Source organism: Artibeus jamaicensis, unplaced genomic scaffold, assembly GCF_021234435.1.
Source record: "Artibeus jamaicensis isolate MK-2021 breed Jamaican fruit bat unplaced genomic scaffold, CSHL_Jam_final contig_3174, whole genome shotgun sequence".
In the NCBI taxonomy this organism is placed as follows: Eukaryota; Metazoa; Chordata; class Mammalia; order Chiroptera; family Phyllostomidae; genus Artibeus; species Artibeus jamaicensis.
Window position 1 is genome coordinate 6154258 of NW_026521738.1, and position 18293 is coordinate 6172550.

General features: G+C 34.1%; 1 protein-coding gene across 4 annotated transcripts; it reads right to left on the reverse strand.

The window, feature by feature from the left end:
- Positions 1 to 542: 542 nt before the first annotated feature.
- ETAA1 (ETAA1 activator of ATR kinase) lies at positions 543 to 15116 on the reverse strand. 4 transcript variants are annotated; one of them, XR_005079706.2, is made up of 7 exons: positions 14776 to 15116; positions 13452 to 13580; positions 13106 to 13182; positions 10143 to 10255; positions 7894 to 9908; positions 3738 to 3843; positions 3218 to 3302 (listed from the first exon to the last, which is right to left on the reverse strand). XR_005079706.2 is itself a non-coding variant. In XM_037126323.2 (6 exons), exons 1-6 carry the CDS (start codon positions 15002 to 15004, stop codon positions 3184 to 3186), a joined length of 2682 nt encoding a protein of 893 aa, XP_036982218.2. In that variant the 5' UTR covers positions 15005 to 15116; the 3' UTR covers positions 543 to 3183. The 4 variants fall into 4 exon arrangements, 2 of the variants coding, with proteins under 2 accessions (XP_036982218.2, XP_036982219.2); XR_005079705.2 differs by having other exon boundaries at positions 3738 to 3846; XM_037126323.2 differs by lacking the exon at positions 3738 to 3843 and having other exon boundaries at positions 543 to 3302.
- Positions 15117 to 18293: the final 3177 nt, after the last annotated feature.

Genomic DNA, 18293 nt, shown 5'->3' on the forward strand with positions numbered 1-18293 from the left:
TCTCTTCATTTATTTAGGTCTTGGAACAGTGTTTCAGATTTCAGTGTACAAGTCTTCCAAATTTTTTGTTAGATTAGCCTCTAAGTACTCCATATTTATTAAATATTTGTAAATAGTATTTTACCTCAATTTCATGTTTCTAGTATTTAAAATGTAATTTACACTTGTATACTGATATAAATGTATTACTGTTAGTAGCAGTTTTTTATAGATTACATTGACTTTCTAAACAGGTGATCATGTTGCTTGCAAATATAGTTTATAGATCTCCCTTCAATCTAGACCATTGTCTTTCTTTTTCTTGCCTTATTGAACCCCCAACAGAGTAGTGAATACAAATAATGAAAGCAGATGTCACTATCTTGTTCCCAGCCTTAGGAAGGAAACAGACTTTTACCACTACCATGTTACCTGTACTTTTTTTGGTAGATGCCCTTAATCAGGTTGTTTCTTTCTAATCTATTAATTATGTAACTTTTCTTTTACAGTTGTTGATGTAGTACATTTCACTGACTTTCAAATGTTAAAAGCCAACCCTACATTCTTGGAGTAAGTGCCATTTGCTCATGATGCATCATTTTACATAATGTAGGACTTGTTTTACAAAAATTTTGTTTAGAAGTTTTGTACCAGTGTCATGCCATACAGGTTTTATGCCTAGGAATTATAGAGAAACAGAATTTTTATGCCAAAACGTCTCTTTGACATAAGGATTATTTTAGGCTGGATAATTTTTAAAAACAGCATATATGGGAGAAGTGCTGAAAAGCAAGTAGTTTCCCTTGTGAAAGCCACATTTGTAAGGGAAATCTCCAATCATAAGGGCATCTCCCTCCCTGTACCAAGAAGAGGGGCATAACCTGATCTCTAGAAACTCTTACCAATGCAGAAGACAACCCTTTAGATCCACATAACCACCTCCACCCTTGTTTGCAGTGCTTCTCCTGATAACTTCCCCTAACCTACTCTCCCACCCCCAACAGCTTCTGTCTTCCGCTGAAGGGGGTGGTTTCAGTCATTTGGGCAAGTTACTCACTTTCCTGGGTCTCTCACATGGATACAGGAGATACACGTGCTATTGAACTTTTGCTTTTTTCCTGTTAATCAGAATTTATTTACAGGGATGTCTCAGCCAAGAACCCAGAAAGGTAGAAGGTAAATTACTTTTCCTCCATACAGTGCAAGTCTATACAGAGCCCAGGTGTTACACCACCTGTGTTTAAAGTTGCATTCTATGATGTTCAGACAATGACAAAATCACTTAATGATGCATTTCTCTGAATGTATCACAATCAAGTGGTGCATGACTATATTTATTTAGGTTATTATATTTTCTTAAACAAATAATAAAGTTTACCTAGAATGTATTTCTCTGCTGTACAAGGATGGACAAAAGCAGGTTTACAGTTGTGAGAACCATGTTGAGAAACAGGTAATAAGGAACTCTATTGTAAAATGTGTGAGTATAGACGATAAGCATGTGAATAACAAAGGCTGGCAATTTGAGCACTTATATGATATTTAACTAAGTGAACTGGGCCATGCGACATTCTTCTGAGTTAACAAAGCTATTGTAATAATCATAACCTGCATGTCTTTTTCCATATGAACTGTAAACCTACTTTTGCCTGTCCATGTATACCAGTATATGAAAATGCCATTTTCAAAATGATTTTTCTGTATAGAAATAACTTAAAATGCATTGAATTATTTCAATGTTATCACAGTTAAAAGATCCCTAATTAGTGGTGAACGAACTAATAGGTATTTCACATCCATAACTTTCCTCAGGCCTCCTGAAGCCCTTGGGATGAATGCAGCATCATCCTCACTGCCCTATGCCCTCTGCTTAGATTTTATTTCTGGCTTAGCAAATTCCAAACAGGTAAAAAAAAAAAAAGAGTAATAGAGAAAAACAAATTAATAAGGTCAGTAAATTAATCAAGGGAAAATTACAGTCATAAAAAAACAGAAAAGATAGCCTCATTTTTATACCCTAGAATGATTCGTTCTTTTTGGTTAGTGGTTTTTAATCCCCACTCAAGGACATGTTTCCACTGACTTTCAGAGAGAAAGGGAAAGAAACATCAGCTGGCTGCCTCCCATAAGCACCCCAACTGGGTATTGAATCTGTAACCAAGGCACGTGCTCTGACTGGGCATCAAACTGGCAACCACCTTTTGGTGTACAGAAAGATGTTCCAACCAACTAATCCAGGCCATTCTTTAACACAAGAAACAAGGAGCATCATATTTAAACAGTCCTTAATGTAGTTACCTTTTTAAGTTTTATACCATAAAATAATTAATACCACAATAAACAAGTTATTTTGTGTGCTAATTAAAACTCGAAAGGAAATGGTATAATTGTCTACATATTCATTTGAAAGAAGTCATTCTAATCCCGGTACAGCCTGAACTTGCCCTGTGACTTTCATAATAACAGTATTCATTTCTCACCTATACAATAAAGAAGCTGGATCAAATGATATCTAAAGCTTCTGACAGTTCTAAATGTTAATGATGCTATATTATTTAATATATATGTAGCCAATCCATTTTTTTAAATGAAACTTCTTAAATCAGCATTTTCTCAAAAAATGATGTAAAGTTTCCAAAATATATCACATTTTAGAAAATTCAAATTCAAATCTATTTCAGACTCAGAATTGAGAACAGTAATGTCCTTACAAATAAATCGAGTCCTTTATTTCCTACCAACTATGTTCCCAAGAATATGAAAGAATTAAACTTCAGAAACAGTTTAAGGAACAGTTACTGAAAGTAAAAACTATTTAAAAAAGTAGTCTTCCTTAACTTAGTAAGTTGAAGTTTTGTATTAGGAAAGGACTTATTATAATAAAAAATCAAATAGATAAACTGTTTTTTGAAGATACTTTGCAATCAACATATTTAAAAAATATACCTACTTTCCTCTGTATAATTCACTAGATAATTGTTAACTTTCCTGAATTTTCAAAATTTATATGCAATTATTTTCACATACGTCCCCAAGAACAGGTTTCACTGACCAATGCAAACAGTAATTTATTAAATAAAGTAGAAGTCCATGCTTTATAACTCAGCATTAAATTTCTCACAGAGAAATCAAGAAACAATATTTCCTATCATCGATAGTTATCAATTTAAGTCTTTCGACCACTATTTCACTGAAGGAACCAGGCTAAGTGGGAGCTGCCCTCACAGTCGATGCCTGGGCTTTGGCCATTCTTCGAACCAGTGCTTCTTGTCTTTTTTTCTGAATTTCTTCGGGAGAATACTTCCTATTTTTCTCTTCTTCCTCTAAAAATTAAATGAAATACAGATACTGGTTTTATAAACTATAAAGCCATTTTCAATATGTTTTAATTTTTACTTTTTTTATTACCCAGGTTTGCCACACTGGTTTAGCTACTAAATCCCACTAAACTACTAAACATAAGATTCCAAGTACAGATCTAATGCTCCAGGCCAACAGAAAACAAATCACTGACCAATCTGCCCCTACTGATGCACTCTTTTCACAGTGCAATAAATTTCATCTGATCAAAAATAATACATTTTGATATTCAGCAAATAATTCTTGTGAATAATGACATCTTAATTTATATAACTTATAAAATACATTCTAAAAACAAATTGGGATTTTAAATATAAAGTAGTTAAAATATAATACATTTAAAAAGATACCAATACCTCAAATAGTGTATTTATAAGATGAGCTATACTTATATTCACCTCTGTAGAACTCCCAGATATTCATTTCAGCCATTCAGGAAAAATATTTTAACATCACAGAGTGGAACCCAGCATGTCAGTAAACATGTAACTCCCGGTTAGGTATCTTCTGATTTGGAGGACACATTTTATATAAACATTAGAAAATTGTTTTATTAAAAAGCAGAGTATCTCAATAAAATCTTCAATCTGAATATCTTTTTAATATATAAAAATGTGAAGCATTCTGATATATTTTTATGCAGCATATTATATACTTTAAATAAACATACTACAAACAATGTTTTAAATTAAGTAATAAAAATAAGTTTTTTTTAACAAAACATCCAGTTCTACCTCTGCCAAAATACTGAGTTCTATTATAATAAATTTAATTCAATAGTTGTCACTTTGAGTTAAAATATTATATTAACAAGAGTCAAACTTTAAATAGCAAACCTATTACTCATTTAAATGTTTTAAAATTAAGGTAATCACTTTAATACATATTTAAATGACCTTGTATTGTTTATGTTGTAAAATGTGCCTTCAGAGAAGTAAATAAGAATTTGTAATAATACTGTCAGCAGAGAAATATTATTTATACTGACATTGAAACACAGGTTCAAAATTTTTTAGAAGACCTTTCTCTTGTTAACTAAGGGAAGTATATGTCTAAAATATATCACCTGTCTTCCCTTTCTTTCTTGGTATAATGTGAATGGGAGTGGACATTCAGGGTAACAGAGACATATTTTATGTAAACTCCTTAGTGATTCTCAGGCCATTTATTTCCTAAACTAATTATCTTCTAGAATGTAGCTTTATTTTTCTTATAGAAAGATACTACAAGATACTTTAAAAATTAGCTAGACTAATTATCTAATATTTTAGTCTCAGCTGAAAAACACGAGAAACTCACAATATACATACGCACCGTTTACATTCAATCGACCATAAGTTTGGAAGAAACACAGGTTAATAATCCATGACAATAGAAAAGAACACAGCTCCCTAGAATTGGCCTTACAGTTGGCTTGGTGCTATTCTGGGAACTAATGTCAAATGATAGAATAAAGTCACACCATGAAAACCTGAATTAGAGAGAGTTATCCACTTCTCCCACCTGCACTTCCCTTAACTCAATCTGCAATAAAAGTGTGTAGCAAGGTCTAAACAACAGCAAGGTACAAAGCAACAGTGGTTCTTAATCTTTAACTTAAAGCAAGGGTCAGCAATTTTTTTTGTAAAGGGCCAGAAAGTAAATATGTTAACCTTTAAGGGTCATCTGGTCTCTTATCCTAACTGCTTATCGGAGCATGAACACAGCCAGGACAATACATAAACAAATGACATGGTTTCAAAAACAAATTTCTGCAGGTACAATAAAATTGGAATTGATTATAATTTTCAAAAGTCCTGAAATACTGTTCTTCTTTTGATTTCTAATGTGAAAACCAGCTCAGCGTGCTGGCTGTACAAACACAGGCCACATAGGCTGGATGGATTTGGACAAGCCATGGTTTGCCAAACCCTACCTTCCAGGAATGAGGCCCTTAAATGGGGTTTGTTTCAAAGATTCTGCAGGAGAGCAGTTTGCTACATAACAAAGAAAAAAAGGGGAACCAATAGAAAATACTAACAAGGTTAATATTCATTAGAATATTATATGCAAAAAATCAACCAAAAGGAAAATTGGTAAACTGAAAGGCAGATTATTATTCATTCATACAAATGCAGACAGGTCACTAGATATAAGTTTTGGAAAAACCAAATGTTCTAGACAGATTTAGTCTTTAATGAAATCATAACTATATGTAAATATATTCATTTTGGAAGTATGGGTCAATTAATTACACTTATTTGAATATAAATATTTAAAATTATTATAGATTGACAATTCTTAAAGTTTCAAAATATCTAGTTTGGCCCATAATGTATAGATATATTCATTGTCAGTATTGATAAGAACATAAATTGATGTTAACTTTTTGGAAAGATTAGGTAATAACCATCAAAATTCAAACCATTCTCCATCAATTTTTCAGTAATTAACAGATATAATCACAAGAGCACACAGAAATTTATGTAGAAGGATATTCACTGGAGGATTGTTTTTAATGCAAAAAACTGCAACCAAACTAAACTTCCATCAATAGACAAGAGTTAAATAAGTTGTTACATCCATATAATGCCACACTATGTAGTTATTAAAAGGACTGAAGCAAATCTATATGTACAAATAGGAAAAGATAGTTTCAATATATGAAGTGAAGGCAAAACCAAGTTGTCAAATAGAGGGTATATAGTGTGTAATTCTATCTGTTTAAATAAATCTATAGGTATATGCACACAAATTTTTATATGCACGAAAACGTTACATGATGTATCCCAAACTGTCAGTAGTGGCTTTTCCTCAGAAATGCTTAAGGAAGAGGAGAAATAAATGACTTTTATCTATCTATATATTTTTTTAAAGGGGAGGGATCACATAAGTAGGAAAGTTCTAACAGTAATACCAACAAAAGCATTATCTAGAATCTAAACAATAATTTAATGTTAAAAGAAACAAAAAACGTTCTCATGTTAGCACTGATCCACATAATAGATAAGAAACCTAAGGTGAGCTCCAAGTGAGGGAGACTAATTAAGAAAATCTGTAATTACAAATTAGCACGGTACATGCTATAACAGAAGTCCGCACTGGGGATTGGAGTAAGCCAGAGAAAGGGAATGTAAATCATTCTGGAGGTGCCTTCAAACACAGTATTTCAAAGGACAAATGGAAAATGGCCTGGCAGATTTGGTACGTGGATGAGGAGGCACTGTTCCTGGTGAAGGAAAGAGCGTCTGCAGACTGAGGCTGTGAGAAAGTACCGGGCATTAAGAAGCACTAGTGGCTACACCAGACATATTCCCATTTAAAAAATACTATGATATCAGTGAATAACAGGCCTTTCACATTCTATTGTATGATATTCATTCAAATATTTATTAAACATCTAAGTGGAAGATATTGTGGTAGGAGTAGGTACTCGTTGATAAGATAGTAATCAATATTTAATTATGATTTTAAAAGGTGAAGGAAATAAGAGAGATAATGGAAAATAACAAGACTTATTTATAGACAGTTCAAGGAAGGCCTCTGTGAGAGGGTAGATAATACTTAAACTGAAACCTGAGCATAAAAAGGCACCAAGCAAAGAGTGGGATTGGGAGGGGGCAGACAATAGTTGAGAAGTAGTTTTAGTTGAGAACAGCATAGCCAAAGGTCCAGAACTAGGAAAGAAACTGTTTCTTTTGAGGAACTGAAAGACAAGATGGTATAGTTGAAGCTTAGTACTGATGGGGGAAAAGAGGGCAGACAGATGATGAGAGATAATCCCAGGCCTTATAGACACCAGTGTCAAGTTCAACTTTATTTGAAACACAATGGTCAGTCATTGAAGGCTGTGGTTAAGCAGAGGAATACATGTTTACCCACTTGTGAAACATGATTCTGCTCTTTGGCGATTGGAATCGAAAGGGGACAGGTAAAAAAATACTGCAGTAGTCCAGTCAATAACTATTGCCTTGGAAAAAGGTGGTAGCAGTAGAGAGTAAAATGGACAATTTTGAGATAATTCTGTGGTAGAAATTATAGGACTGGTTGATGGAAAGGAGAATTTGAGAAAAGAGGAATTGGAAGAATGAAAGAAGACAAGTTGTACTGAGTAAGTAAATTAGAATTCTTATCAAAACTAACAGTTTAATATCAGCTATTACACTAGAAGAAGTGTTTAATTAGAATGCCCTAAATTTTCAAATATTATTTACCTCGATGTTCTGCAGACTACTCAATTTCTAAAACAATATTTTATAAATACAGTCTCACACAGTACATATCCTAACAATTTTCCAGAAAATAATTTAGAAAACATTCAACAAATATTTACTGAGTGCCTACTACATGCTAGTCACTGTACTAAATGTTGGTAAAGAACTTGAAGCAGTCTTTTGAAAACAAATTACCTGCTCTGCTTATTACAGCACAATTATTCACAAGAATCATTTTATGACTTCTATTTAATCACAGTTTTTACCTGACATGTTATGCAGATTTAATACAACAACAAAAAAAACTAGTTTGGCTACTTTCCAAGATACTACCTTTCAAAGAAAACGATTTCATACATACCTTTAGCAGGTTGTTTCAAAGATTCAGGTTTCATCAAGGATTGCTGTTGAACAGCCTTCCCACATAATGAGCTGACAGTTCTGTTTTTCTCCAAACTCTGTGTGATTTTGGTGTCAGAGATACTTCCTGTTATACAATTTTGATTAATCTGGGCAAGAACTGGACAACTTTTGATCTTTGTAAACGTATACTTAGAAGACCTAACTGTACTGTTAAGGTCACTCTGAGCGTCATCTGTTATAGTGCTATGGGACAGAGGCCTAGTATTCAACTTCTTGTAACTAGCTCTTTGTGTACCCATTTGATCTGAATTCACATTCAAACTTGAACTTCTTGTAAGAACCGATCTGGAACTACTCTCTTGTATTGGAACATCAGTATTATTCCAAGATACAGGCAGACTGTTGATTAGACAATTTGAGTTCTTAGAGTATTGAGTAAAATTTGTTGTAGTACCTAAAAAACTTGGAGAATTCCCACAAATTTCCCCTTTCTGCATCTTCATTGATTTAGTTTTTTGTGAGCTATCTGCCAATGAAGATGGCTGTCCTGAAACACTGCTCAGATTCAAATGCGTTGATTGCACCGACTGACTTTCTTGTTTAGATGTAGCAAACATATTTTTGGCTCCATGTTTGGAAGTATTATTAATCTCAAGTATACTTTCTAATGTCTTACTGTCCTTTCTCATGTCTTGCTGCTGAGTTAGTCTTTCAATATCATCACATGCTTGGTATAGTAAGTCATCCTCTACATCATCAGCTTCCCAGGTATTCTCTAATGGATGATAAGCTTCAACAATTTCATTGGCAAATGATGGGTCATTCCAATCATCGGAGAAAGAACCGAAGTTGGATGCATTTGTCTGACGTGCATTGTTCAAAGCAGCAGAGTCAAACAGAACTATATTAGAATGTGTTTTAAAAGACTGATTAAAAATGGACTTACTATTTTTTTCATGAGAATATCCTGTGTTCAAAGTAGACTTTTTTTGAGGAGCATTTACATTAGAAATAAATTTAGTATGAACATCCTTTACTTTTGTTGGATCAGGTGCAACTAAACAATCTTGAGTTTTGTCTTGAATGGTTTTACTGAAAGATTTCTCACATTTCACTTTATTTCGAACAGATAGTGATTTCTTTGGTTTATCATTTGAATCTGGTGAAAGTCTGTATTTTCCAGTGTCTATTAATTCAGTGGTAGGTATCTTTGAAGAAACATGTGGTAAAATTTTTGAATCTCTTAACCCAGCATCTAGACTTACATTCATTCTTGAGTTACTTTTATCATTTGCACTGTTAATGTTACAAATTTCCTTTTGATTAACAATCTGGGCTATTTCAGAAGCAAGAAAGGGTTCAGACATTTCTACATTTTGTGTAACAAAAGGTGCGTTACTTAGTAAGTTTTTCCAATCTTCCTCAAAATCACTAGTAAATGCATCCATGTTCTTATTAAAAGCTTTTGGCTCCTTAGTATTAGAGGTCACATAAGATTTTGTCCTTCCAGGAGTATATGCTTGATGAGAAAGTGAAGTTGGGGGTTTATCTGGCAGTTTTTCAGTGACCTGAGTTTTGTTAGTAATGATTTTCTCCTCTTTCAAGGCACTTTTCTTCCCAAAGGTAGTAATAGTATTCCAAAAATCATCTGACCAATCCTGGCTTAACTGTCCACTACATTTCTGAGTAGAACCATCAAAAATGGCATTAAAGGCTGCTTCAGCATTTTGGTCAAATGGCATCTGACTGCTATACTGATCATTTCCCACAGATATTTTGGTGTTTCCTTTCACTGGCTTCTTTATTACAGCATTATCTATTTGGGGGATGATATGTAATAACTGCATCTGTACATTATCTTTATAATTATTTGAAGTCTCTGCTTCTGAAATCATCTGGATAAAATCATGATTCTGCTTGTTTTGCTCTTGAATCACATCAAGCTCTTCCATATTTTTATCAAATTGCTTAGCCAATTTCATAAGCTCTTCTTCTTGATTTTGTGTTTTTAACCTATTAAAATATTTAAAAAATTATAAGAGTCCTAAGTCATTATAAACATTTAATTGTTATTTAAAATATTATAACATGTTACAATGTGAAAATTTTAATATATAATTATTTTATGACTAAAATTTTACATGTCAAAACTAAGGAAAAGTTTTTTTATATATTCATAAAACCAAAGCAGATTATTGAAATATTTACTTCGTTGAATGTCAGAAAAACTAAAAAGTTTGAACTTACTTTGTACAGCTGATTTTTGCTCTCGATTTTCCTTTTGCAACATTAGGAGTAGAAGGAATAGCAGCTTCCCCAATCCACACACCCAGCATGGAGTCTGTTGTTGGTTTTTCATCCTTTGGCAGAAAGGGTGGAAAAAAGAGGCAGGAGGAAAAAAAAAAGGTGTAAATTACAGAAAAAAAGATTTTCCTCAAGTAGTAAATTCTGTCTGTAAGGGGATAATTTCTAAACAATCTCCAAAACAATATGTGGAGGATGGTAATAACAAGTTGCAAGAAGTGATACATTTATGTTTTGAGGAATAAAAACGTTCAGAATTTTGAATTTCTTATTTTCAAAAAATATTTGGGTCTAGTAACTTATTTAACAAATGTGTATTTAATAATAAAAGCACATTTTTACTGAAAAAAGGCTGATCAACTTACAAGATAGTCATAAAAATAAATATTAGTGTCAGAAATAAACTGTTAGCAGAAATCATGAATTAAAAATAAAGACACATATGAATTCTTTCTGTCACCTGATTCTCCAAATTTTCCCTATCCCCATTATAGTCTTTGTCTGCAGTTGGCAGTCTATGTTAACCTGAATTAAGAACGGTTAGATAGAATTAACGTCAGGACTGAGTCAGAGATGAGTACAAGGTTAGAACTAATGCAAAGAGTAAGGCAGGGGAAAAGTTACTTAAGTCCTGTGTATTTTTGCTATGCCTTTCAGTTACTTGATCATGTACAATATTTGAGAATGAGTTTATGCCTTGGTTACAAAACAAACAGCAAATCAAATAGGTTAACTATTTTCTACTCTATTTTTATAGTACCTAGAATGAATATAAGTATCACACAAGGTAAAAGTAATCTTATCACTAGATTATAGGTTACTTATAAGAATTACTCTTATGACAGTTCAGCATCTGGCAAAGTGATAGACATGGAGATGTCAGTGCATGTTTATTTACTAGAATCCTTAATCGATCAACAGGCTGTTTTCTTAGATGTTCAGTTGATTCTAGTAGATTTTAGCTTTGCAAACTACTAAAAAACAAAAGCCATACTTTCACTTTCAAAATATTTTTCCCTTTTGTTTCCATAACAACCTTGATTTAGAAAAAACATTCTTAATAATTTAATTATGGATTTTTTGGTCCTTTTCTAAAGGACCAATTTTATATTCATTCAATTTTTAGAGAATAAAAGCATGATAATTTTATATATCCAATTGTATACAGATATTAGTCCTTTATTTTTATATTATTTGTATTATATTTGAAAAATTTCTTCGTTAAAAATTATACAATACAATCCAGGCACTGTAATAAGATATCTAAACACATTACTTTATTTACTCCTAAAGAATACAGGCTGTGTAGTTATAAAAATGATGGGGAAATATACCCCCATCTTCCAACAAACAACATTGCATAAAAGTATCCTTGAAAAAAGTATAATGAATGTCCAATTAAAATGGAAGTGCATATTTCCTAAAAAAAACGCCATTTCTAAAAATAGGGTGACAAGTAATTATTTGAGGACAACTCACTTAAAAATAAACATGTCATTTTTTAAAAAAGACCTTGATACTACTAAAGATTTATGTTTTCAAAGTGCTCAGTTGAAAAGGGTAACATTTAAAAGCAATTAATTTCACTGTATTTTTTCTTATGCACAAGTTACCACTTGCATACTGTTGCCATTTCTTTCTGTGAGCTACTTTTTTCCAGCCTACTTAAGTAAAGAGTCCAATAATTTACTCAACTATCTTTTTATCACTCTTTAGGCTGGCCAGCCTAAACACATTTTATTATGTTTCTTTCATGTGAAACCCACAATTAATGAAGATCTATTGTTAACTCATGAAGTAAGTAGTATTATGGCATAAATGCTATTTAACTAATGAACCGAATGGAAAATGAATTTCTATGACATGCCAAACATGGAATGTAGAGAGCTAGTAGCAACAGAGTTGTTTTGACTATCACACTTGTAATTTTGGATATTTTATAGCCATTAAGAAAAACTTATTTCCTGCCTCCTCCACCTGGATTATGGTGATTCCGTGTAACCACAGTTTGGGTCAGAGCCATCTATTGTTTTCAATCAAGACAGTCACTATCCATGGGTGTATGAAGGAAAAATACCATACTTCCTACAAAGACGCTAAGCAAAAATTGGATGTTTTCTGGATTTAAATTTGTACAATAAGGAGAAAAAAAGAGAGTAAATAGGTTCAGAACAGACATGAACTTAATATTTCTATTTTACTCAAGCAGTACAAGAAATAAACTTTTACACATGGCTCTATTACTATCATAATTCACTTTAACGAAACCTTATATGTATAGTGTTCTATCGTTTACAAAGACTTGTAATCTAATATAATTGTCATAATAATTCAATAAAGAAAGCAAGACAAGTAATTCTAGTTTACGGCTGAATGAACTGAAGTTCTGAGAGCTTAAGTGACTTGCTGAGGGTGACCCAGTGTAGGAGGTAGTCAGGGAACTAACTCCGAATACACTGTTTTTCCACCTTTACAGTGATTCTTGATGATCTTGTAATTCGGCTGCATTAAGAGCAGTTTCAATGGAGAAAAGTTGCCCTATACAGTAAATAATTACCAATCACAAAAAACTTAAAAGTTTAAATTTTTATTGTGATTTTATTATTTTAGTAACTTGAAAATGATGCCATGTATTGTGAAACAATATTAAAAACAAGATAAATAGAAAGCTCTAGTCAAAATCGTTATTCTAAAAAACTGAATTAAGATAATGATGTTTAAGAAAACATGTATTACTGATTTTACATTGTTTTTTTTTCCAAAATATGAAGTTCAGTGGTAAAAAAGGTAGAAGTAATACCTGCTGCTCTTTTTGGAGAATTGTAAAAGATGAAACATTTTTCATATAAATGAACTGTACAAGAAATTAGTGGCATAAAACAAATTATAAAACTAGTGATATTTACCTGAGGAGCAATACGATTAACAATATGTGAGATCTCATCACTATCTGTGGTGTAAATCTTTTTTTTTCTTCCTTTACCTAAAGAAACAAACATATTTCTATAAATGTAAATTTAAAAAAAACTTTAAGAAAACAGTGGTCACTTCGTAGAAAACAATTTTAATTAGCACAGCTTAGATCACTATGCACTGTGATTTCCCATGCACATTACAGCAATACAATTGGATAAGATTCTCACAAAACATCTATTGTATGAAGTTCCTGATGTTCTCTCACTGAAATTCAATAGTTTAATCTTAATCATTTCCCAAATATTAACCCAGATAAAAATGTTAATAACAAATTACCTAACTGTTTGGTCATTGGAGAATTTTGATCCCAAAAGATATCATTTTGTCCATCTGGATCGTTAGGAGAACTGAAGGTAGACGACAATAAATCCATTTTCAGCACTCTCTTTGGTGTTTCATACTTTTCTACATAAAATAAGATTAAAATAGCAGTTGTTGCATTTTAAAGCATTGCTTCATAATACCCCAATGTCAAATAACTCTGAACAAGATGACTTTTTACAGTACAATTATATATAGTTTTCTCCCAGGTATGAGTTAATGTAAATTTTCACCACTTAAGTGTTTCACATAAAAATTCCTAATACTTCCCATATTTAATATTGTAAATAGCAAGTATTTTAAGATAATCTAGTAGGTCTGTGAACGTATAATACTGTATCCCCGCGGTATGCTCTAGTCATTCCATTCTTTGCCACTGGAACCCAGAGGCTTTGGGAACCACGTGCAATGTATAGACATATTTCAACAATCGAAAGCACCCCAGCAGAAGCCTCAATAAAAGTCTCTTTAGCCGGTTTCACCAGCTCTATCTAACTTAACACCAATTACTAAAAAGCTTTAGCCATCCACTTCTTGGAAAGTTTTGTCTAATGTTACTTTTACAATTTCTAAAGATTTGTTTTTGTTCATTCTGGTGTTGCTTTAGGGGGGGAGTAAAGCAAAGACGAGTAAGGTAACAAAGGCCATGTTTTAAGAACATGGAAAACACCATGTTTGCTCTAGGAAACAGCTTTAGCGTGAGTTTCAGTTCCTACTAGGATTTACTGGAAAACTTCGAAAATGTAACACCGAAAATTATCAGAATTAAATACTCGGAGGCCCTACTTGGAGGGGCGTCATACACAGGAACTTCCGGTTTATTCACAATGAGATGAGACATCACCGAGACTTTGAGAATATAGATACCTACAGCTTTCCGTTTGGTTTCTTCTCTAAAGCAAGTCGGGGCAAAAGTTTAAGCGGAAATAATTCCGCTAGGAATAAACTGAAGGCAGCAGGTCAATCAGGTATTTCTTGCTCCGCCACTACTGAGTATTTGGAGGAAAAGCTTAGAAATTAGCCGCCCGCCCTCCATCAAACGGGTAAACCCCACACGACCTATTTCTGTGGCAGGGTCAAACGGGTGATCGTACCTAACGGGACAGTGCTCAAGATCGGGGCCGTGGAAAAGTGTGTCGCGTTAGTTCGGGACTCATGAGGGGAGAAGCCCAGAGAAAGACAACACCAGCCCCACTCCCATCCCAGGTTTCCCAGTTGCAAGCTGGGCGGTGGAGCTGCAATGCCGATGCCCAGAGTGGCCGCGCTGCCCACGTCTCACCCTCGGGGTTAGTTTTACTGCTCGAAACGGCTACTGGAAGCTGCTCTTGCCGCAGCATGGGCTGGGGAGGCCCATCTCCGGCTCTGCTGAACCCCGATCTGCGGGCCGACCTCAGCCGCCTCTTCCCTGACTCGCCCACCGAGCTGCATTCCTCTGCCGCCGCCGCCGCCATTTTCCGCGGCGTATTCTTCAGCCCAGGGCTGTCACCAAGTTTTCTTCGCCGATTCATTGCCTAGGACCCCCCTCCACCAGCCGTTTCTCGTTTCACATTTTGTACAGGAACTGTAGGGCAGTGGAATTACAAAACGGGCCGGCGCTTGTTAGGACGCCGCCATTTTTGCCGGTGGCGCGCGAGTAAGAGGCAGCCGCTGATTGGCTGCGTCTGGCCAGGGGCGGTGCAGTTCGAGTGCGGTAGGCCCGCGCTGCAGCCGCCCGCTTCTGAACCTGCAGGGCTCTGGCCAAAGTCGTCCCTATTGGGAAGGAATGCAAGGGCTGGTCGTGTGTACGGTAGAAACTGACAGTTAGAATGTACGAGGTGAGAAAAAGATTTAACCCACTGACATGTTTTTATTCAATTTGCGGCTAGATTTACACATGACTAATTCAGATTACTGTGGGATTTAGTATTTTCAAGAAATAAAAGGTATGGGTTAGACAGTAAGCAATAAAGGTTTTTTCTTATATGGTACCTGCATAGAAATATCCAAAACACGTAGGAAAAATTATTACATTCACAGATTAACGAAGTAGCTGATACAAAGTCAGTATTCAAAGATCAACTGTGTTTCAATAGATTAGTAACAAACAACACTGACATTTTGAAGAAATACAATTAATTTTAGCATACGAGATACCAAATAACTAGAAATAAATTTAACCAAAGATTGCAACACCCCTACAGAGAGAAAATAAAATATGTTTGAAAGGAACTGAGCACCTAAGTAAAAGTAGGATTAATATATGTTGATAGGTTGCAAGACTCCATATTGTTACAATGTCAGTTCTCAGATTGATCTATGGGTCCAGTGCAAGTCCATTCAAAATTGCAGTAGGCTTGTGTGCCTGTGTAATATGGTAAGTTTATTTTAAAATGTGTATGGAACTGCAAAGGGCTAAAAATGTCTAAAAAACTCTTGAAGAATGATGAAGTTCGGTATTTACCAAGCATCAAGATTTGTAAAGTTATGTTAATTAAGACATTGTAACAACAGTGAAAGGATAGACAAACAGATGAAGGAAACCCTAGAATGCACAGAAATGGACCTTTTCATAAATGGGAACTTGATTTAATATCAGTTTGATATTCACATTGGAAAAAAAACTTAAACCTCTATCCCCCGTAGGGGGGATAGCCCCTAAAACTCAAACCATATCCCCAAGTCAAGTGCCAATTGACTGTATATTTAATTGGAAAATATAAAATAATGAACATTCTAGAGTTGATATAAATTGTCTTCAGGACAGAGAATGAATTTTAAATTGGACAAAAAAAGTCACCAACTATAAAAAATTGTAAATTTGACAACAGTAAATTTAGAATTTGAGATCTGATGCCTAGCCAAAGACAACATTAAGGAGAATGAAAAGTAAAATGCAGATTGGGAGAAGATATTTACAAGAGATAAATTAAGGGCTCATATGTAAAACATGAAGAACTGATATGAATCATTAAAAAAATGATTGCCCACCAATAAAAAGAATGGGTCAGATTCTTTAGCAAGCTGTCTTAAAAAAAATCCAAATGATCCACAAACTTGTAGGAAGATGATGCTGAACTTCATATGTAATGAAGAAAATGAAAATTAAAACCACAGTGTGATACTCCCCTACACCCATCAAAATGGCTACACACATCAATAACAAAAATGAAAATGGGGGTATGAAGTAACTGAACCAGACATGAGTCCACAGCCCCAACCTTGAGTGCGGCCTGTGAGAGAACCAGAGCTAGAGGACCCAACCAATGGGAACTGTCGAAGCTAGTGTGAGTGTAATTTGGGATAATCACTTTGGAAACAGTTTGATCGAGTAATCCCACTCCTAAGAATATGACCCATGGAAATGCATGGACTTGTGCATCAAGATACATTTTATAAAAATGCATTTAGCAGTAAAATTAGAAAATACCCTAAACTGAAAGCAAACCAAAGGCCTTTCAGAACTAGGTAAGTGTAGTAGATGAATATATTGAGCTATATTTTTTCAACATAATGCCACATGGGAATGAAAAGGAGAAACTATGGCTCCTTGCAACAATGTGGCAAAATGTCAGAAATGTACAGAATTAGTTGGTCACAATGGTTGACATAATTGCTAGAACCGGTCTCCTTTGCTCAAGTTGAGCAAAGGAGACAGGACTCTCACCTCTTCCTTCTACAAAATACTGTAATGCAGTGATTTTCCACCCTTTTCATCTCATGGCAAATACAAGCTAATTACTAAAATTTTGCAGCACAACAAATAATAAATTTTTGGCCGACCTGACAAAAAATATGTGCAGTTTTGATTTATTTACACCGGATGGCTATTGTTACTTCGGCTGTTGTCAGTTTTGAAAAAATTCGAAATCCAAAGGAAAAGAGGTCAGTGCCCCTGACCAAATATCCAGGTATTACATGCTTTAAGAATTCTTGCAGTGCACTCGTGTGCCTCCCGCAGCCCATGGGTTGAAAATCACTACTATAATGGCTACTTTGGAGAGGGGAGGAGGGACAATGATCAGAAGAGGGCAGAGAAAGGGTGAGTACGTGATGAGTTTTGTTCATTGCCTTGTTCTAGTTGTTAATTTTGTGATTCATTGAGCTGAATACGTTGCTTTGTGTACTTTTGTATGAATGTTAATATTACCAATAAAAATTTTTAATGTAAGGCAAATATCTTTGTTAACATCAAGAAACTGATATGTATTTCTTATTTATAATTTACTCTGTTCTCTGTCTTCACTTCGGCTAGCAGAAATCCTACAACTTAATTTGAGGTTCAGTTCTAGCAATTATGTCAACCATTGTGACCAACTAATTCTGTTCTTCTTCCTCAGTCCTTGGCTTGCTACTATTTCCTTTGCCATGATTTTGTTTGATCTGCATATTTTTAAACCAGCATTTAGTTTTATGCATGTATAACTGGATATGGCTTCTTGGGAGGTTACATCTTTTAAAATTCAAATTAACTACTTACAGTGCAGTTTTTTACATTAGTAGGTATACTGTTATTTTTGGCGGATTTCTCCTACCTCTCAACTGATTAAGATTCCCAAAAGCAGAAAAAAAGAAGTCAAATGTTCATTATAATACTTGATTAAATAGATGGCATCATGGACTTAATTCATCCTGAAAAATACCCAACGCACACTTAGAAAATAGTTGAAGTTTGAAAAATTTAATAATGCCTATAGGAGTAATAACTGCATGGTAATCCTTTAAAGCATAGTAATAGTGCAAATAAAATAACAGGGAATAATTTCCCATAACTGTCCAAATTCTCTAGTACCCAAGTAACCATTGTAAAAAGGGACAACT

Excerpts from the sequence above, each read along its gene's own strand:
- ETAA1 (XM_037126323.2), bottom strand. The coding sequence starts at position 15,004 with ATGAATCGGCGAAGAAAACTTGGTGACAGCCCTGGGCTGAAGAATACG. Across the intron at positions 9,909-10,142 it reads GCAAAAATCAGCTGTACAAA|GTTAAAAACACAAAATCAAG; the intron begins GTAAGTTCAAAC and ends ATATTTTAATAG. Across the intron at positions 3,303-7,893 it reads TTTGAAACAACCTGCTAAAG|AGGAAGAAGAGAAAAATAGG; the intron begins GTATGTATGAAA and ends TTTAATTTTTAG.